This window comes from Lytechinus pictus, chromosome 7 (genome assembly GCF_037042905.1).
Source record: "Lytechinus pictus isolate F3 Inbred chromosome 7, Lp3.0, whole genome shotgun sequence".
In the NCBI taxonomy this organism is placed as follows: domain Eukaryota; kingdom Metazoa; phylum Echinodermata; class Echinoidea; order Temnopleuroida; family Toxopneustidae; genus Lytechinus; species Lytechinus pictus.
Window position 1 is genome coordinate 38,185,830 of NC_087251.1, and position 23,440 is coordinate 38,209,269.

The window sequence follows — 23,440 nt, forward strand, 5'->3', positions numbered from 1 at the left end:
AGATGCACCATCGATCACACACACTGCAAGTAACAGTCTTTGAGCGGAGGTACCACACGGGACTCCACTGCTAGTTGGCCAAAATAGGTGAGAAGAGGGGCCTTTTATATCATAAAGGGGCTCATTATTGTTGCCAAAAAAAAATAGACAACCTTTTAAAATGAAAGTGAAACATTTGTGAACCCCACTGACAACATCGCAAGCAGAATTTGCTTCACAAATTTATCATGAAGGCATGTATTTTAATTAATTGATTTGTGACATCATATGCGAGCAGCTTTCCTACATGTACACGTCGTATGGTAAAATATCAATACAATGAGATTTTCTCCGAAAATTCAAAATGGTTTTTATTATACCTTCAGTATATTTCAATCATAAAAATAATTTCACTCCTGCTCCTATAAAGAAAAAAGAAAAGTCATAACAAACCATAAAAAATTGAAATTTATGCATTTCATATTTCAAAACATTCATGGATGGGGAACCTACTTGTAATGAGGTCACAAACCAAAAACTTAAAATTCTAATAACTTTTTGAATCTTAGATGGATTTTCCTCAAACCTTCACCAAATTTTTTTATTATTTTTCTGATATTTTTACAATAAACTTTTTGTCAGGATGAACTTCCGCCTTTAAAATGTTACATTTCTAGCCATCAGTACACCTGAACTTTGTAGAAAGGTTTCTGTGTCACTTGGTTTTGTTAATTTCCTTCCTGTGTCCATGTGTAATGTTTTCAAAAATAGATAAAACACTGCTGTTATTCTTCTCAATCAAATCAACTCAGGTTTATGGTATACAGCATGTAGGAAAAACATGAGGGAAACTGGCAGTTTCATCCCCATGATAGTCCAAATGGCCCCCAAAATTCAAAAAATGAAATGCTTTGGGGCAACCAAGCCCCAGGACTTGCCACAAACAAATATGGCAGAATAATGAGATTACAGCATGTACATGTAATTGCTCACTGCGCAAAAAGTAGCCCTTGAAATGAAAAAAGACCCCAAAATTTAGCAATCACTCCAATGTACCTTAAGAAAAAAAGGCTCTAAAATATAGAAAATATTTTCTACCATCACATCATGTAGTTTCTATGAAATCTGTGAAGTCTTCCTTGCATCGCCTACTTTCTTATGAAAAAAAAAGAATTTCAAATATGATACCGTTTCTCCTTGAAAATAAAATTCATTCTTGCCCATATTTTACAGTACTGGTATAAAGATGTCTGAATGTTGACATTGCATGTCACAAGAGTGTACACATCTTTTTTCCATTTACATGGACTTTGAACAGTAACAATATGGATGATCCAATGAGATATGTAAACATTGCTGTACATGTACAAATATTTTGCTACATGTACATTTATGTAACTTAAAACAATCCTAATTCTTAAACATGAGAATTTACAGTATGTATGTGTATTACATCGGTAAAAAAAATATAGGCCTGTAGACTTGGAATCTAACACTGATCATTGTTCTACTGCATCACTTCCTGTACATGTATTACTGAATGCTTTGAGCCTAACTTACAGAACTTACATGCAAAAAAATGAATAGCAATATCATGGGCTTTACATGTACATGCCTATCAAGATTTAGAAATGAATGTGCTGTATATGAAAGGGTACATGCTGCTTGGGATCTGAACTAGACTACATGGCTCATCTACAGTTTGTATGTTAAACTTTTATGTAAACGCCTGGCTATAAGACTGGAACATATGAAAGGAAAGTAAACTGCTCGTATTTTAAACATTATTATATAGTACTTCATAGGCACATTTGGTGAGTCACTGGCAACTGTTATAAGCTACCAAAATCCTTGCATCTGATTGGCTCAGAGCAAATAAGTTGGTAAAAATCACTGACAATATGCCTCATGAAACGAGATATGTAAGCTCTGGAAGCTCTAGACCTATGTACAGCAACTGCACTGCCATAGCATCAACAGCTATGTACAATGTATGATATCTTGAAGTCTGAACAAAAAGTCTAGTTCACAGTACCCAGACAACACACCAGCCAGACAACCAGTAGTTCAGATGCGTTCTTTGTCTATGACTCATATATGCTATATATTAATTGCTAATTTGCTATGATGTAGACCTGCATATATTACATGTACATTCATACATACATGTACCTAGCAATATAAAACTGTATATTTATAATGTGATGCAAGGATATGAAACTCAAAAATATTTTTTGAGAAGGTTTGTGAAATTGGCTTAGGGAGCAACAGCTACATTTTCATCCAAACATCATGTATATAATTAGGCCTAAACCAAAAAATTCCATAAGTGAATGAGATTCCCATAATAATCATTCCTTATAATCCAATCTTCCTCTGAAACTCTTCCAACTTTCTTTCAACATTTTATTTTCTCAATAATCTTTTAGAATACAAATATCCATACTTTCACAATACTTCTGTACATGTTACTATTTGAAAGTTAAGAAGAAAATGAATCAAACGGTCAATTGCTTCAAAAGGTCTACTGCACATGTACACTTGTCATATTAATATAAATCAATTAGAAATTGTCTTCACACGGCAGACATTAAATGACATTTCCAGTTTGGATTCAGCTGTTGCAGCCTCCTTCTATTAGCCTTGATGGTCTTGATGCGAGATAAAAAATACATCTTGCATCTTGTTTGTCTGTCTAGATGGAAGGCATTAAATAGTTCTACTGCATCTGTTGTCTGTATACATGTATGTAAGATGTCTACCATAAGTGCTTCGTTTTAGTTCACTCAAAGTTTTGCACGAAATCCTTTCCCACAATATCTGTGTTTTGAAAACTTGATTCCAAAGCATTGCATACGTACATGTATCTTCTTGTGGTTTTTTTTAATGGAATGTCACTATCCATGTAACCATCTGACAAGGCATTCAGATCATAAAGGCTACATTCCGTGTCACACAGAGTGACTGGGAGGAGACTAACCATGCGTGGATAGATATTCAGAGAAGCATGCTAAGGTATCACAGGCCTAATTCATTTCCCATAGACTCGTGTGTTAAAGTGGCACTTAAAAAAAATTCATAAAAAATTAGGAAATTCCAGGGTTGAATGTTTACTACCAGTGGACAGGATATATGTCTGAGATTCCATATCTGACCAGAAAAGGGTACCTCGACCGGCTCATTTTAAAAATAAATTGGCATTTATGAAGACTACACCTGACAGGATCAAATTCATCACTTGAGAGAGTAAAATGGACCTAATTCTTCCGCCAGTAAAAAAATAGTTCCAAAGTAGTGATATATCTTTCCAATTTGGAAAAAGGAAGTTCAGTAGGTACCCTCCCTAGAATCAGTGTTAGATTGTCAATCATATTCATTCATTTTTGTCAATCAGCAATATCAAATTTCAAAATTGAGCAATGGGTTGGCTCGAATGAATATCTTTGGCCTGCCAGTTGTAGTTAGGCCCGTGTTAGTTTGCTTAAAGCCTATAATAATAATAGGCATTTATATAGTGCCATCTATCTAGAAAAATTCTTGTCCGAGGCGCATTGTTTATTTTTATTATTATTACCCCGGCTTTAGCTCGAGCTGCCTTTCGGCGCTCAGTGCATTCAAGGAATTAATCCTGCCAGGTACCCATTCACCTCACATGGGTTAAGAGCAGCACAATGTAGATAAATTTCTTGCCGAAGGAAATTACGCCATGGCTGGGATTCAAACCTACAACCCTGTTTCAAAGTCAGAAGACTAATCCACTGGGCCACAACGCTCCACAAGCCTATCCCAACCCTTCACTAAACTTTACAGAGAAAAGCTTTCTGTATGCAGGCTACAGTCCCTGCCAATGGCTTGTGTACAGAAGGTATCAGCACATTTAGTTGCACGAGTCTTGTGTGAAGACAAACGTGTTGGTAACATTGTCAAGTGGGTCTGTGCCAGCAGACTATCTGAATCTGAATGCAGCCTTTTGGATTTTGAGGACAACCCTGCAAGATGTATAACACAGTGGGGTGACTGTGGTCACAGTGTTACCAAAGTGGGTTCAGTGTGTTCACACAGTGGAATATGTGAAGAAATGATTCACAATGTTCAAATGTTCAAATCAACAGTGTGAAGATGATTTCACAGCAGGCAAATAATTTTTTTTCTTTCTTTTCCGGGGCTACTTTTCACAACTGATTGCCTATTAAATCTGCAAAACATTGGATAAGCTTTAACATTACAGTGAAATGGAGAATTTGAGAGGCTTTCTTTTAATTTTCTGGGGCTCTTTTGATCATTTCCCTGTGTAATTTTTCCTGGTTTCAGTGTTCCAGAATGTGATAAACCATGGGACAATGTAGTCTTTCATTCGATTCCGGCAGGGAATTTACTGGAATACATGTAGACCCTATTTGCACTGTTTCAAGCAACCAGAATGTTGTGAGGATATGCATGCCGAGTGGCTCTTCGAAATTGGGCAGCAACAACATGTGAACATGAGTCTGAATCAGCTCTTCGCTAAAGGCTCCTTCGCTATAAACAAACACATCAAGTTTGGGCTGCTTATTCTATATCTAAGTGATCGGCTAATCCACGGATCCTACTTAACACCCCATAGACATGGACTTCGATCTTAAAACCACTTTCAAATATCACCTTTGGGCCTCAATAATACATTTGTAATTGAATGCCATAAAACTGAAAATAATACCAACTTTTGCTTTGACATGCAGCGGCACTCAATTCAAACTTAATATGACAGATATGTGCTGTGTCTGTCTAAATCATTATTGATTTCCTATATTGGCAAATGTGACCATAGATGCATGAAATCACTTTGATTAAAGATTTCATCTGTTTAACATTGCTCACTGTCATCACAGTTTTTAAAGTAAAGATCTGTGGTAGTATTACAACAACAAAAAACAAGGAAGTACATGTACATACACACTATGCAAGTGAACTGTAAACATAGGCCCGAATTCACAAAGGTGGTTTTGAAAACCCACGGTTGAATCCATGGTTTATGCAGATTTCCTGTATAAATTACGCTTAATTTAGCGCGTATCAGGCTAAAGGTATCAGGTATAAAAAATTCCAATATTGATGCGCGCTTTTGTCACATTTCGCCAAATTGACGCCTGTTACCATGGTTAGATACGCTATTTTAATCATGAGTCTACTGTTTGAAGAGTGGACTCATGAATAAAAACAATGGACTCATAAATAAAATAGCGTGGATAACCACGGCAACAGGCGTCATTTGGCGCACTGTGACAAAAGCGCGCATCATCATTGGACATCTTTTATACACGCGCCCAATACGCGCTAAATTAAGCGTAATTTATACAGGAAATCTGCATAAACCATGGACTCAACCGTGGGTTTTCAAAACCACCCTTGTGAATTCGGGCCATATAGGTTTGTACATGGATTAGTGCTGTTGTCGATAGGCCTCATATCGACATTGATGTCGACATACGAAGGATTTTCAATGTTTCCGACATGTCGACATGCACGCACCCACATCTACATGTAAACATAAAATAAAAAGGGGTATAACCTAAAGTCACGAGTGTAAAGCTTAGCTGAAAAGTTAGAAGCATTTATCCACAGTAATTGGCGCGATTAAAAGGTTTATTCAGCATAGCAGCGCATTAAATGAAAAAAGAATACCTGCAAGCTTCGCGGCAGCAGAAATACGTCAGTGCGGGGCCGGCCTGCCCGATCGAACCGCCCTCGATACCAACGATCGCTCTAGATCTATATCTAGCGCTATAGCGAGCGTAGCGTAGTAGCATTCCTGTACCCATCCACGGAAATATGTACCCATCGCTATTCACCGTGCTTGATAATACGTTGCTCCTCGAATGCATTACTTTTCACATAAACGTGAGCAGCAGCGAACATGTGTTTTTGTCAAAGTTGTGACCTCCGCAATTGAGCGCTTACTTCATATCACGAAGTCACACAAAACTTCCCTTCCTTCGTTCGGAGATCGTTGCACGGATCGCCGCGGAAGTGATACTGAAATTATCGGTCGATTTTCATTATTTTTTATTGTCAATTTGAGGAGCTTGCGTTTGCAGCACATGTGTACCAGCTTATAATACGCAATGATCACTGTTGTAATTGGTGATTCTCAAATTGGCTCCGAGTGTTATTGTGCAATGCTTTCGAGACCGGATCGTGGTACAAAAACTTGATTCCCCAGAAAAAAATGTGGATTAATCGGTGATTTTGGAAGTGAATTCACTCTAGCTTAGTGAAAATGTTTCCCGAACTGAGCCTGTATTATATGTAGATCTAGATCTAGTGTGGGGATATCACTCGTGTCAAGGTAAATACATTTGATTGAGAGTGTTATGTTCCACGATCGAATGATTTTTTTTATGTTAGGGAGCCTAGGCTAAATTACAGTCCCTTTTTCATGTCGACATCGACATTGTCGATGTCGGGATTAATTTTTAAGCGACATGTCGACATGGATTTTTGTTTCCGACAACAGCACTAACATGGATCAATGTGGAATAACTTGTACACAGAATACAATACATTTCAATGAGGCAAAACATGATGAAAACACTGACTGGCATCTCACTTTATAATAAAAACCAAAAAGGTAATAAATCTGGTACATGTATTATAAATGTAATGTTTCTGTTTCTTTCGCTTGATTTTCCCCTTCTTTATTTATTTTTATTTTTCAATTCATTATAAAAGGGACTGATATACGTTGGATCAATTATTTTTCTGAGATGTTCTTCCAATGACTTTGTACATGGATATTACAAATGAAACCCAACATGCAATCATAAAAGAATGATGCAGAAAGAAACAGGTCAGTGCATTATCTATTCTCTTTCTCTTTCCTCCTACAAGCCTGGTTTCCCGCCTTCTGAAGAGTCGGCTGGCTTTTTCTTCCTCCTTCGTAAATATCTGTCTTCTGCATTTATACTTAGGTATCATCATGCAACAACTCTGCAGTGACTCCACAGCAACTACAGTATATTTACTTGAAAGTTTGTCTGAATCTGAATTTCAATTTAACCAGGGATCTTGTGAGATTTTAAAGGTGCTACAAGAAGAAATATTACTGATATCTTGTGGAACTTTATTCCATAGGAATGACCAAGTATATTGAAATGATCGACCCCCCCCCCCCCCCATTATGAGATTGTGGTATTGCGAGTCACTCTCAACTAGAACCCATTTAGCTCTTTCTCTCATTCTCTCTATCACAATTTAATATGAACTATGACCTCAGGGCAGTCTGTTTATTGCTAACTGTATTCCTCGTCTCCAACAAAGAAAAGGTTTAACAAACCATCCCTTCATTAATGTCCCTTAGGGTACCATATCACTGGAGAATTTGCAATGGGAGACCCAAGTCCAACAAACGCAATTTATATACTGGTGCACATAACCCTGCGTTCAGATCAATAGGGCCGTCTGCACCAGCCCGAGTTTTCAAATTAGCACGCTATTTCTGATCCAGCAAATTATCCCGATCTGAACAATCTTAAGATTATTTATAATGGAGACGCAATTATCGTGCTAGTTTGCTGGATTAAACTCGAGATTGCGATCCCAAGTCAACATGGGATTATTTGCAAAATAGCGTGCTATTTTACAAATTATCCCGCTAATTCACAGGTGCAGACGCACTCGGGATTATTTATTCACGGCGTCAGACCATAATGCATCGATGCCTCGCTCGAGCAGGAATCGTTCTTCTTGCGATGGTGGGGAAAGGGTTTCTTGAATCTCAAGATTAATCGCAAAGAGGGCCGATCGGGCTAAAATCTCGAGATTGAGCAAACTCGGGATGGTGAAGCACCACCTAATGTGTGAGGGGGAAGGGGACCGTCTTTCCAAGGGAGTGTTTCATGAAGAGTTTTGTCAATGATTTTCGAAGACAGATGATAGAGGCAACTAAAAATCCTTGCATCTGATTGGCTCAGAGCAAATTTGTTAGTGACAATCACTAACATGATTATTTATGTAACACTCTCCTGATCTTAGAGAGATGGGAATTGTGATCAAAGGGTGTTTGGCAGCACTGACTCTTACCTGTGGTTCTGAATCTTGCCTTGCAATCAGAGGGTTGTGGGTTTGGTAACACGGCATTTGCTCCTGCGACTTCTGGTCCGGGCTTAATTTCGTATAAGATGTAGGGTTGGGTTGCAATTGGGTTTAATGTTAGGTTTAGGGTAGGGTATAGTGTTAAACCCAGGGTTAAAGTTGGTCATTCGATGTGTGTGTGGAATATAGAGCGGAGCAATTGTCGCCTGAGCAAATGTCATGGAACCGTGTGTCACAGCATTAATTTACTTCAGCAAGATATTCATCCACATTATGTTGCACTCGACCCAGGTGAGTTAAATGGGTACCAGCAGGAAGGAAATCCTCAAGAAGTTGTGAGCATCAGGATCGGTTGCCTTTCTGCCTTGCTTGACTCTATAGTAGCCGGACTAATATAGGAGCGCCTGTATGCGCAATATAAATACCCTATGATATACTCACTGTGATAGATATCTTGTAGAGATCCACCTCCACAGTATTCCATGGCGATCCATAGCTTCTCTCTTCTCAGATAACTCCCAAAATATCCCACAATATTTGGATGCCGACAGTCCTTCATCATCAAGATTTCTTGTTGGATGATCGTAAAATCATCACCTGGAGGAGACAAAGCAGATAAAATGAGCCATGTATATTCTCTTTCAAGAGGATACAGAAAATTTCTGAGAGACACGCCCCAAACAAAAACACCAATTTGACATTTTAACATTTAGAATTTTGGACATTTCTCAAGCGCTTTATAAATAAGGAGAGCTCTGGTAGTGGTAATGGTGAATTGAAATTTGCTATTCAACATACACGTGCACTCAGTGTAAAAAGCGTGACAAAATGGACTTCATTTTGGAACAGGGTAGTGGTAATGTTGAGTTAAAATCCACTGTTCAACATACATGTACCAGGTAAGTACATGTACTCCACTTTCCTGCATGTATAGTGTTAAAAAATAAGTAAGTAAATGCGATGAAATGGACTTAATTTTGCAATAGGGCCTACAGGTGTATCTGTATTCCGTGTCCATACATATCATTAACTATTTATTTTGGTAAATTATGTCATAAATCAATGACATTATTTTCTATAATCAATGGCATGATTTTCATTCAATGTTATTAGTAAACATGATTTTGATCAAACTTATTCAGTCAAGCTGTAATGTTTTACTACCAAAGTCTTAAGTTTTAAACAAACAAATACAAAGTAGGCCTACATATATATATGCAGTTTATGATGTAGGTCTACATGTACATGTCCTTTCATATATTATACTGCTTTGATAGATTTTATTTTGAACAGCTACCATTAAATTCCACATGTGTATTTATAGTAATCCTTTAAAACAAATCACTGTTTAATACTTGTATTTCATTGATCAAAATATGCATGTACATGTATATTTCAAAAACTTGGTATGTATGCTACAAAACAGATCTGTAAACACAATTCTCTGTTTACTTTTATAGACATAACACACTTTTGTAAACAATGTCTGCAATGATAACGGTGTCATATACCATAACTCAATCTTTTCATTTCAAAATATTATCTCTGCCAATATAGCTACGTCAGTTTTCATTCCACAAATACCTCCCTGTCCTTCCCCGTGAACAATCTAATTTGCCAAAATGCTTTTCATGTGTACTTTCACCCCACTATCCCTCAATGCATCCACTCCTGCACGCAGGCATCAACGCCAAGCAGCCGAGGCCCGACTGCCCCATTAGGCCTACATGATAAAGGACCATCACTGTATTGAACACAGACACATAAATAGGTGGTGTAACATTGAATTGGCAATGTAATGAAATGGATTTGGGCACGGGAGACAAGCTCAGCCTGCTGTCTATTCAGTAACGTTGCCCTGGCATACTTATTTCCTTCTTCCCCATCCCTCTCTCTCTCTCTACATGTAATATTCCCATGGCTGACTGCTGTAAATCTCCGCAAACATCCAAGGAATGCTCATGCGTGCAGGAGAAGAGAAAGAAACAAGCCTACGACTTTATTACAGTATATACATGTATGACTGCCTCATGATCATTTCATTACCTTTAGCTTGCTTTTGAACAGGCTACTGTATCATGGATGGTCATATTAATTAATATGTACATTACATGAGCTATACCAGGGAGGTGTTTCATACATGTACATGTAGGCCTACAAGCCTACATGTAAAGCTGTCTGTACATTTATATTACACATGATGCTACGCATAACTTTATGCACGATTCTAAGCATGACTGGAACATGTTCTCTGGTGCCAAATCAGATCCGATCTTAGATTTAAATGCATCAACATACTGAAAAGAAGCATCTGAAGGCAATGTTTCTTACGTCAAAATTTGAACTTGCTTGGTGGAAGTCCCGGCCCAATTAAAACACTGGGGAAATTTTTGGTATCTCATTTAAATGTGTACATGTAGCACAAGAAAAGATAACCAGTTATGGTTACGGTCATAACTACTTTATGATCAGCCTTTAATACAAAATGACCCGAGGCTTAGATCTTTTCCTTGGCCAAAGAAGAGAACTTTAGTATGAATTAGACCTTATCGACAACGGTTTGAAGTTGGACAACTGGAAACCTCAGTTGCTTAAATTACAAACTGCAGGTATAGAATACATGTACATGTATTAGAACATTTTCTCTTAAAGGTCAAGTCCACCCCGAAAAATGTTGATTTGAATAGAGAAAAATCTAGCATAACGCTAAAAATTTCATCAAAATCGGACGTAAAATAAGAAAGTTATGACATTTTAAAGTTTTGCTTTTTTTTCACAAAACAGTGATATGCACAGTTCAGTGACATGCAAAATGAGATAGTCGATGATGTCCTTCACTCACTATTTCTTTTGTTTTTCATTGTTTGAGTTATATATTTCATTTTATACATATTTGACAATAGGCGGTGCTGCACCATCCTGAGTTCGCTCAATCTCGAGATTTTAGCCCGATCGGCCCTGATCGCGATTTATCTCGAGATTCAAGAAACCCCGTCTCCACCATCGCAAGAAGAGCAATTCCTGCTCGAGCAAGGCATCGATGCACGATGGTCTGACGCCGTGAATAAATAATCCAGAGTGCGTCTACACCTGCGAATTAGAGGGATAATTTATAAAATAGCGCGCTATTTTGCAAAATCCCAAGTTGACTTGGGATTGCAATCTCGAGATTAATCCTACGAACTAGCGCGATAATTGCGTCTCCAAAAGATGTGCATATAACTGTTTTGTGAAATTAAGCCAAACTTTAAAATGTCGTAACTTTCTTATTTTACAACCGATTTTCATGAAATTTTCAGTACAAGGTTAACTGTTACTGTTTGTAGATCTACAGTGTACATGAAGATTTAGTAAATAAAAACCCAACTAAATGAAATTCACTGCTTAATTTTACAAGGATGCATTCTTTACTTCACCGACGAAAAAAATCAGTGCATCCTTTGCTTCCCTAGTAAATTCAAAGTGTGATTTTGAGCTGTTACAGGAGTACAGCAGGGCACGGGCACAAGCTTTTAATTTTCTTTTAACAGTGCAGTGCAGGTTTGGAGAAGTTACCAGCTTAAAAGTTCAATGGGGAAGTTTTCACCTGTGCCTTCCATACTTCCCCTTTCACCACCTTTCACTGCCTTTCCCCCACTCAATGGAAAAATGTTCACTCGCGAAAAAGTGAGTAAACCGAAGGTTGCCAACATGTGGGAATATAGGCCTATATAATTATTGCTTACAAAAAAGATTTGTCACCCATGGCAAGTCGTTCTTGCTTTACCCACAATTATAATCACCATGCATAATGTACATTGTAGATGCATATAATTTAGAACTTGAAAATTCTTGACACGTTGGATAAAATCACCTGAAATACATATACAGCAACTCTTTATAAAAAAAAGTGACCGATTGTACTGTTGAAGAGACACTACATGTAATTATATTAATGGGATACTCCACGCTGAAAATAAAATGATTTGAACAAATTAAGAAAAATCAGAGAAACAAAACACTGAAAATTTGATCAAAATCGGACAAGGAATAACAAAGTTATGGCATTTCAAAGATTTGCATTATTTCGGTGATACATTTCTAGGCATGTTTTCATGAATATTCAATGAGCAAACTGATGTCATATCCCCACTTGTTCTTTTGCATTTTATTACATGAAATTAGGTTTGTTCAATTTTTTTCCTTCAAGAACCATAAATATTGGAATAACAACTGATTATTGTGCATAAGATATTCATTTTGCTGCAACTTCTTTCATTATATGGGAGACATATCATTCACACATGTATGAAAAATGAAACAATCATGATTTCATGTAATAACATAAGAAAAAGAAAATGGGAGATGTGACATCATCAACCCATATAATGAATATTCATGACAATGTGCATATAACTGTTTTCACAATATATTGCTAATCTTTAAATTCAATTACTTTGTTATTTGTTATCAGATTTTGATAAAATTTTCAGCATTTTTCTCTGTTAATTTTGCTCAATTTACTTAGATATAAATATTTTCAGCCCGGAACATCCCTTTAACTTCATTTTGAGCAAGTGCCATTTTCCAGATCATCCGACCCATTTAATACGCTTTGGTCTTGATCTACATTTAATGGAGACGTGGACATTTGAGACAAACTTGCCTTGGATGTCGCAATGACCTACATGAAAGTAGAAAGGTCATATGGGCTAATGAAACGAGCATAGTTTCAATTGAGTCTGGATACAATTTTCTAATGGAAGTGTTTTTTCCTGTTCATATCTGGAATGAGTCCTATAAAAATAGACCTCCCAACCACAACTTAAAACGAAACGAACAAGCCAATACATTGAAAATGGAGCAGAGCTTTCACTGCACCATTTGATGTCAACGGGCTGTCAGTGACTGCAGTAGTTTTATAGAGATCATAATTTCATTGTAGTTCCTGTTGGAAATTAGCAATATTACTTTCACAAGGATGCCTCGAGGCGTTCTAAATTTGTATCCAAGACTAAATGTTCAGTCTGAATTAACAACAGGAAATTTGGAATTTAACAGCCTTATTTGATAGCAATGATACAAATCCACCATCAATTCCTGTAGATTTGCTGTTAAAGGCAGTTTATACATTTCATATACCTTAAGATTTGATTTTGTAACATTATTCAATCTCGTTGCATAATACAACTTTAATAAAATCAATTCACACATGACTAAGAATAATATTGATTTCATAAATTCTCCTTTTACATGATAGGCCCTACAATGTAATTACCAGTATGTACATCTTCAGAACAGAAAGTTCCTGTGAATGATCAATGATCAATATTTACTAAACAATATTATACACCTGTAGATAAATTCATCACTTCACAAAAAAATAAAATATAAGTAATGCAGGCTTATGTATGCACTCTACAAGCAGATTAAAATTTATACGTACTTGTACTGCAAGATCTAAAATACAGTGTGTCCTACAAAAAAGGAGACCGGGATACCCAGGTCTTTTTTCTTCAAAGGCAAATTAATTATGATATTTCATTTACATAATCATGTACATGTATAATTCAATTATTCCTCTTTATTTTGATACCTTATATGAGACAAACACTTCACCCATTATTGAGCAAGACGAGTTTGAAATTTTAGTGTCGAAACCAGGTTGCGTAAAAAATTCGACATTATTGGCTCGAGATATGACGACCGTGCTTATTCGACGATTTATGGTGAAATCCATCTCATGAAGGGGTCTCCTTTTGGGGGGGACGTACTGTATATATAGTACAATTAAATTATCAACAACTTTTGTAAGATTAATTCAAAATCACTTTTGACCTATAGCTTGTTGTGCTATAAAGCATGAACTCTTTGACCTTTGACCTTTTAACCCCAAAATCAGAACAGATCATTATCACTGGCATATGCCTTATTAACAAGCAAAGTTTGAATTTGATAATAAGGAAAACAATTAGCAAAATTTCTTCATGGCTGAAATCACATACACTTGGTAAACTGTATCTGATCCGAGAGGTTTCGAATTCAATAATGATAATGGGCTATTTTCCCTTTGTTATATGGACTGTAGGATACTAAGCTGTCATGGAGGCCTGTAAATGCTGTCCTACCCCCCCCCCCCCCCCCCCGGGACAAAAAAATTGACCATAAATGCCCATTTCCCATCTTACACCAACAAAATGTGGGCCAGACATAAGGTGGCTGAAGTCCACCCAAAGCCAACCTACAAGTATTAAACTCTGGTGGGAAAGGGTAAATAACTTTTGGCCAGCCAAAATCTTGGTATATGAAAGAGGCACATGGTAGATTTTGGCCAGCAATAACCTTCATTTACACAGGTCTACATGTACATTAGATGGGAAAGGAGTACATAAAGTGCCCAAACTACCAAGTGCACCAGCACCCAGTCTGCATAGATTTTCTTGCACAGTGTGTACACAAGAAAACACATGAAACAACCTCACTGGTTGCTGTGTTTCCTTGGTCCCATTGGTAGAGTTCAGGACTTCCTTTTTTATTTGAGTGTTCTGTCATCTACTTTGATATACAAGGTACTATAGGAGAGCACATCCTACATGTTATGAGTGTGTGTAGGCTACTTACCTGGCTCTATCTTGATAACCTTGATGGCAGACAGAGTTCCAGTTTGAGTCATCCGAGCCTAGAAATAGTATTTAAAAAATGTAAGAATTACAATCAATTCTCTTTTTTTCTTAATGAAAGTTGTATTAGATATAAGCCCAGATCATGAATAATATTAAAAACTAAAAAAAAATTCGAGTATACTCCACTAGACAAGAATTCTCCCACTTTGCTCAATCCAGATGTATTAAAATATATGACAAGCTGTGACCTTTGACCTGCAGACTCTAAATTTGAACTTGACCTGTATCTAGTATCAAAATGACACTTATGTTATCACCATGGAATCATACATACATATAATGAGCTGTGACTTTTTACCTGCAGACTCTGAGCCTTAACTCAGCAAATAAAGAGAATAGCTTTCCTAAAAGGAAAATAGAGAAAAATCTTAAAGAATCTAATTTAATCAAAATTTTACCTGCATATCAGTGCCATCTAAATAACCAGAATCTGTCCCAACACTGAATTGAATTACATCAAACTAAATTAAATTAACCATGTAGAATCAAATTTGAATACATTTTGACCTCTGACCTTTGAGCTCTGACATGCAGGCCCAGCCCGGTACTCAAAAATTTTAACGTTGACAGTACTTACGCATCAAATTGAAAATCTGTCTTACATTTTGAAGTCATCATGCAAAAACAAATTAAAATGTAATGAGCTCTGACTTCTGATCTGCAGACATGGAATTTAAACTTGATACAATTGATCTCAATGCATACCCGTACTTATAGTACACGCATCATCTAATACATGTACATGTACATCATCTACTGTACTACAGAGAATCAGTTCTCACTTCATTAATTACTTCCATAAATCATTCACATTTCTCATAAAAACGGAGACTTATACATGTATTCTAACTGATAAACGTGGATTATTTTAATCAGAAAGCAACTTTAATACATGGGGGCCCTAGTAAATGATAAAAGTTAACACTTTTGACAGGTGACTACGAATTGGGAATGGGGCTGAACCAACAAAGAGGGAAATCAAAAGTTTCCTCTTTCTGTCTCCATATAATCTCCCACTCCCTTGCAGAGCCATGTGTGCTATCCTTCCAAGGTCTCTGCCACTTTGTTCCTGTCTTGTCTGACTCTGAAGTATGGCCTCATATATACTGCATGCAGCATGTCTTCTCATATGGATCAGCAAGCTGGTAGCCAGTACCGGTAACTGTACTGTGTACATGTACATGTACCTACATGTAGTTTCATTGAAATCCATTTGCAGATATATATATAGTCCAGTCAATCTAGCCAGAATAGGGGGGTAACCCACCACTAATTGCAACACGAGATATTCCACTGAAATGCTTTCCAGGAAGGTCCCCTAAACAACATACTAAAAGTCCCAAGAAATCCAAGCAGTGGAAATTTATGAAATTTGCATATATGCAAATTAGCCATGAAAAATTAGAAAAAGAAGGGAAATAATCCAAAGATTACTAATTAAATGTTCAAAATAATTTGATTTGAATGGAAATTCATGATAAATAACTGAATTCAATGTTTTCAATCAAAGGTGCAAAAATTTCTACCTCATTTGCATATTATGCAAATAAGCATCCTTATATGGAAAAAATGTCAAGATATTGTGATTTTTCTCATATAGACTGCTTGAAAACATTTCATTAATGTTGACATTAATATGCTACTATATCACTAAGCATGAGAATTCATCCCAATGCCTGAAAATTAATTAGCATATTATGCAAATTAGCCATTATAAAAAATAGAAAATGAGGAAATTAATCCAAAGATTACAAATTAAATGTCCACAGCAAGTAATTTTGAACATGATGAATAAATAAGTTCAATGTCTTTATTTTAAAAAGCTAGCAAATCTGCCTCATTTGCATATTATGCAAATAAGTATCCTTATATGGAAAATGTCAAGAAATTTATATTCTTATCACATTGACTGCAGTGAAAACATTTAAGTTTTTCAAATTAATATGCTGCTATCACTAAGCATTCAAATCTATCCTAATATGATTTATATTCAAGGAAAAATACTGGAAATAGTCCTTCGCTTCCTAAGCGTCAGTCTGACAAGATGATGGGATTGGCAAGAACAAAGCACAGTATTTGAATTGGTGTGTAGTTTGTTAGAGTTGACAACCCTTTCTTATATGGAAGGGAACGACTTAGACTTTCTTGAAATTTCACCGCATAAACATGATAAAGGGAGGCCAGGAAAAGCAAACTTATGGCAGGTAAGATCTGATGAGTAGTCTCATTAAGAAGTGCAGCAGAGATTCCGTCTGGCCTAGTAGCTTCATGCAGGTTGTTTTCTTTAACAATTTCTTCAGTAGTCTAGCTACACCTGCTTGACTAAACAATATGTTATCTGGCCATATCTGGGTCAGGACTGGGTCCCAGGACTTCAGCGTCATCATCATCATGATCAGTGGTGAATACTAAGACTAAAAATCTTTGCCTTCCTTTAATAATGATATTCCAATGTAGTCATAGCTATTGATATTAAGGGCTCCCAACATGCTAATTGTTACAGCCTGGATCATTGTCAATCCGGTCAACAAATGATGTATTATATAGGCTTGTCTACAAACCCTCTTATGGTCCTCTTTAATGCATTGTAGCAATTCTGAGCTTTACCTTACTGATGCTTTTGGAGCTCTAAAATGTGCAAGCCTTCCTAGCCTTTCTCTAAAACTCTTGACATCTTCCGACACAACTTATGTCCATTCTCTCATTGAGGCAACTTGTGTCGGAAGAAGACATGGTTAACGGTGTGTTCTTGTTAAAGTCCTCTTGATTGGCATTCAGTCTCCTATGCTCGACTTGTCGGATTTCAGTACAGAGAGTTGTATGATTGTCCAAAGTACATCTGCATGACACTATTAAAGTCAGTATTCCTCCAGAAGAACATCCTTAGTCGTACCATAAAATGTTTATTCCTCTGGATAACCTCACAGTATACCCATGAGTAGCACATTGTAGCAAATAAATCTTGGAAGTGGTACACACTGTCTAATCAATGTTGGATGGTATTTGATTGTGATGTTAAGGATGTTCCATTATGTTGTGTCCTCTTTTTGGAAAGGCAATAATCTGGCTTAGTTCTCCATCTGGTTTGTTCATTGTCTCACTGAGGAATTTCTGTTTACCATAAATATCAGGAAATTAATATTATTATTTGCATACGACTTACTTAGAAACTATAGCTTCAATATTTGGAGATGGTTGCCATAGGAGATTTATCAAAGAGGAGAGAACAGAAAATTGATGCTTCATCATGAAGCAGCAACTGGATTCAGCAAGAACGTCTAATTACGATTCCTGTATCTGAGAAAGATGCCTATAATGCACTTTAAGCCTTCATCATGAATTTATGAATGGCTTTCATGTCGCTCGTATAGGCAAATGCCCATTGTTACTCTTATTAAGCATGCCCAGAGATCTTGTGATCCAAGCAAGTACTCATATTCACCACCAAGACAAGTGATGATGATGATGATGATGATGGGTTCTTGTAAAGCGTCGGTATCCGCCTCAGCTGGGCGCTCATGGCGCTTGCTCAAAAATAGGAATATCTCACAAATTTCAATGTCTTCAAACAGTGCTTAGGATCATCATTCAGTTCAAGTACTGTCCTAGTAATGCTACAATTGAGTTATACTTGTCTTGTGATAATGTTGGAGTGGGGAACAGAAAGGTCTTCAGGTAAGACTCAAAAGTTGATTGGGTCTCTGCTCTCCTGATAAATTGGGGAAGGCTATTCCACAGCTTTGGTCCAGAGATGTAGAAGGCTCTGTCACCCCAGGTTGTGTGGCTGAGAGATTCCCTCAGCAATGCATGAGCTGCTGATCTGAGACTGCGTGTTGGTCTATGCTGAGATAAGAGCTCTGAGATGTAGGGTGGAGATTTATCGTTAAGCGCTTTAAATACAAGGACCCCAAGTTTATAAGCTAATTGGTGTGCTACAAGGACCAAATATTCGAAGCTAATGGGCTTTTATTTGTACGGGTGTGACATCTTGTGCTGATCACTTGGCAATCCAGGAGTTGCTAGCGTGGACTATACTCGCAAGAAACGCAAAGTCTCTATACAAAGTCAAGAAGAGAGCAAGACTTGGATGGAAATAATGAAGCATTCAAGCAGTGGGATCCATGTAGAATGGACTCATCATTGTACAATATGAGTGGGGTAACTGCTCGTGACAAAACTCAATATCAACCAAGCAAGGAGTGTAGGGAAGGTCATCATGGTTAATACACATAATCTACATGGAATTTTAGAGGAAAGTATCACTTATGTGTTTCCTTGAATATTTATAACATGTCGGATGCTTATTTGCATAATATGTAAATTACACTTCAGATATTAAACTGATTATTAATGTATTTGCCATTCTTAGTGATCAAATCATATTGATCTAGACTGAAATGTTTTCATAACTGTTTTTGTGAGAAAATCAAAATTTCTGGATTTTTCCATATAACGATGCTCATATATATGCAAATGAGGTAGATTTATTTACGATTTTTTATTTAAAACATAAATAAATTTGTAAAGCTTGTCATGGGCTTCAGTTCAATTCGTATTGATTGCACTTGATTTCCAATATTTGGATTATTTTCCTTATTTGTAATTTATTATGGCTAATTTAAATTTTGTGATTTTCCCATATGCTTGTATATTTAAGGACTTTTAATACGGTGTTTAGGAAACCTTCCTGTAAGGTATTGCCATATTCCAATTTCAATAGATAATCTACTTGCAATTTTTGAGGGATGTATCACCAGTGTGTTTTCTTGAATATTTATAACATGTTAGATACTTTTATTTGCATAATATGCAAATTGCACTACAGACACTAAGCTGAATACAAATATATTCAACGTCCTTAGTGATAGCAGCATGTAAATTTCAACATTAGTGAAATTTTCAAGCAGATAATGAGAGAAAAATCACAATACCTACACATTTTTCCATATAAGGATGCTTATTTGCATATTATGCAAATGAGGTAGATTTTTTTGCACTTTTGACAAAATACATTGAATACAGTTATTTATCATGAATTTTCGCTCAAATTGAATTGTTTTGGACACTCAATTTGTAATATTTGGGTTATTTTCCTTATTTTTTTTACTTTTTATGGCTAATTTGCATAAAATGCAAATTTCATAAATTTCCACTGCTTGGATTTCTTGGGACTTTTAGTATGTTGTTTAGGGGACCTTCCTTGAAAGCATTGCAGTGGAATATCTCGTGTTGCAATTAGTGGTGGGTCAAACCCTATATTGACTGGACTAATAGGCCTACACTACAGTGTACATCTGTACATTATCAAGTTAATTTTATTTCTGTTTCTAAAAGGAAACATGAAAAAAATCCGAACATTGAATGAACATGTATGGGTAAAAATCTGTACCTTAAAAAAAAAAAAACTTAAATTTCCTTATTTTACCTTTAGATTAAAAATTCATAACGTCATAGTTTGATCTGTAAAAGGAATCTTTCGAAGCTGTGTTTTGTTAGATTCATTTTTATAAAAGTTGGTTTTAATGCAAAACTGTTGAATTTTGTGAATATAATCTTATACCTCTCAAACCTATCATGTGACATATGAATATTAATGAGTATGCAATTAGCTGTCAATATACCAGTGTATAGAGTCAATCAGATGACAATAAAATCAAATTATTTCATGGAAAATACATTGTATTATTACAATGAGTGAATAAATATTGATAAAAATATGTTACGAAATAATTTTGGCTCTGATTTTGTTTGAGAAATAAAAGTGAAATTCAAGCTAACTTTTTGAATTACTAACTGTACATGTACTTTTTCAACCTTATTAATAAATTTTGAAACTTGATTATAAATAATTACTATTATAATAATAATTATCTATAATCAAGGTTCAAATTTTATTTGTTGTTAAATAATAATTTCTATCTATAAATTGTTCTTCAAAACGGCATTTTGTAACATCCCTTATCGAAGCTACGTCATAACGAAGCGGTTCAAGGGTCAAGCCTATTGTATTTGTGATGTTTACGAATGAATCGAGGGCTCTACATGAGATCGTTGTGGTAAAAACTTCTAATTTTTCATATTTATACTAACACTTTTTTCGTACCTTCATACGCATTAGGCGTATGAAGGTGTGTAGATAAATAAAATCCAAAAATTTTTGGTAATTTATAGCTTTCATTATGGATTTCCGAGGGAAATCCATCTGTGTTTATATGTCCCGCTTAGGCAAGTATGGGGAGGGTTGCAAGGCTCTGTGATGAAAAGTATATGTAAAAATATTTTTGAATATCATCACAGAGTCCTCAAGGCTATTTCAAGATATTTTTTTGCATGCATTTCTATTGGGGAACATGCAAATTGCAATTCAAGAAGTGCCAGACGTTTAGGTCTAACTTTACTTTCATTTCGCCTTTCGGAGAGTAACCTCAATGACTAGATCTAGTAGTATACCCAGTTAATTGTTATGTGTCCCGACGATCAATTTTAGAAAGTCATTTGGGAAAACTTACAAGCGAAGTTTCATAAAATTCTAGTACAAAATGTGAGGAAATATTATAGAGAACAAAATAGATGATTACAACTATTGAATTCATATTTTTAGTGTAATCCAAAGACAAATAAGAAGGCTTCAAAAATATAAAGTGTCCGGACACCCGACCCCCCATTATACTAGTATAAAGGCAAGTTCCCCCAAGTCTGCGCAGTCCTCCTTGTCTGCGCACATGCATATCTGCGCGATTCTAGTTAAAGAAGATCTGCAACGAACAAAGACTTTACACCTGCAATACATAGACAGATATTCATTTTAAAAATCCGACTCAAAATGGTGGAAAAATAATGAATTTTGGGCATTTCATGACGACCTCAAAATGCAGCCTTTTTCATCAAAATCCCAAAATCGTGTGCAAAGTGAATGTGTGCGCAGACATGGGGTACCTTTTTTTTTCAATCTGAAAATGACTGCCCAAGATTTTTTCCAAGAAAATCCTATATTTCTTTCAAATTTGTATGAGATATTTGTTACACTTACTTTTAAATAATATAAGGAACATTATTATCTGAAAGACTTTGTGAAATAAAAAGAAACTTATATTAAATCTTAACTCGAATTGTTAGGTGCGCAGACTTGGGGACCACCATCATAACAATATTATTGTCAATAACAATGACAACAATATTATTGTCAATATCAAATAATATTCAATAATATTTATTGTTAATATTATTACTAATATTAATATTATAAATATTATAATTATTATTATAATTATTATCATCATTATCATTAATATTAATATTATTGTTAATATTATTGTTAATATTAATTGTCGATGTTGTCAGACCTCATTTTTTTTTTAGTTTACTTTCTTACTCTTTATCTTTCTTTTTTTAGTTAGGCTTAGCGAATGATTTTCAGAATTTCACTTTCCCTGCCTCTCCACACTCCACTGAGACTGAGTCCACATTCAGGCGCCACAGAACTGTTTTAAAAGTGGGGCAGGGGAGCTGACCATGTAAAAACAAATACAAATAGGTGCTCATTTCATGCAATCAAAATACTGTCACGGAATAGTGACGTCCCCGTTGGCTTTGTGTGCACAAGAATTGCCTGCACCGTCAATGGTATTGGCCTCATGTGTGCCCCATCCCACATCCTCCACCTCACATCACATCACACTACACACAGCTCCATAATTCACGGTTTCTCACCTTGTAAACATCGCCGTACGTTCCGCTACCTATTCTTTGCAGCAACTCAAAGTCCTCCAAGGGATTTTTCCTCGAAATCTCTGCACTTGGCGCTGACGACATGATGTCCTCAATCTGTTCAGGGCTCCAGATTTACGAAGAAAAATCATAGAAAATCCACGATATTTCCAGTTTTGCTGATGACAGGCAGACAAAATTTAGTCGCCCGATTTTTTTCGCTTGTGCACTTCCTGTCATGCGCAGATCGCGAGTATTTTTCCGAGTTCAATCAAAATAAAAAATTGAACAACTTTCTCTTCCGCGGGGGTAGTGATGGCGACATTTCGAATTCCAGGAGAATCACGATTTACCGTCGGTTAAGGAATTTATGAAGTCGGTTTAGTTAGGCCAACTTGGCTTGGAAGGGTACCTAAATTTGTCAACGCACCCCGGGACCAACCCATACCTTTTCATTTAACCAAATAGTAGTTCCCTTTTTATCAATAAAAACGCCACAGTCAGTTCAGTCCAGTTCACTTTACTTCATATATTTATTTCAATCAGAAAAAAACATGACAAATTTATCTACAAAGGTAACATGGATCTTTATGGATATGAAAGAAATTTGTTTGCATTAACTTGTAAATAATAAACCCCTAACATAGACCTATTAGATCGAGTCTATATAGTCACAGCCCCCCCCCCCCCCCCTTCCCGGCCCATCTCACCCTCCCTAAAATGGCAATAATATTTGCTATTTCATACAAGAGGGCTAGTATTCATTTGATAAGTGGCCCATTCTTTACCATGTTCCTTTTCTGTGACTCTAGTGCATGGCACCTCGTCGTTGTGTGAGGGCAGGGTGGGGGCCAGGCCAGGGGGCAATTAACAAAAAAAAAATCAAATTTGATCTTTTCACCTGCATTTTGCACCCGAGTTTTTAATCAGAACATTCAAATATAGAAGGATTGGTTTGGAGAAGGGGTCTTGTAAAATAATTGGCCAGAACTATTCCCCTATGCCTACTTGTAGTTGTTTTT

General features: G+C 36.2%; 1 protein-coding gene across 1 annotated transcript; it reads right to left on the reverse strand.

Moving 5' to 3' along the window:
* Positions 1-6,026: 6,026 nt before the first annotated feature.
* LOC135154634 (mitogen-activated protein kinase kinase kinase kinase 3-like) lies at positions 6,027-22,667 on the reverse strand. Its single transcript, XM_064101446.1, has 3 exons — positions 22,422-22,667; positions 14,650-14,707; positions 6,027-8,646 (listed from the first exon to the last, which is right to left on the reverse strand). Exons 1-3 carry the CDS (start codon positions 22,521-22,523, stop codon positions 8,375-8,377), a joined length of 432 nt encoding a protein of 143 aa, XP_063957516.1. The 5' UTR covers positions 22,524-22,667; the 3' UTR covers positions 6,027-8,374.
* Between the last annotated feature and the right edge of the window lie 773 nt (positions 22,668-23,440).

Coding starts and splice junctions, on each gene's coding strand:
- LOC135154634 (XM_064101446.1), bottom strand. CDS start 22,523: ATGTCGTCAGCGCCAAGTGCAGAGATTTCGAGGAAAAATCCCTTGGAG. Junction 14,708..22,421: donor CGTACGGCGATGTTTACAAG/GTGAGAAACCGT, acceptor TACTATTTCTAG/GCTCGGATGACTCAAACTGG. Junction 8,647..14,649: donor GGTTATCAAGATAGAGCCAG/GTAAGTAGCCTA, acceptor TGTCTCCTCCAG/GTGATGATTTTACGATCATC.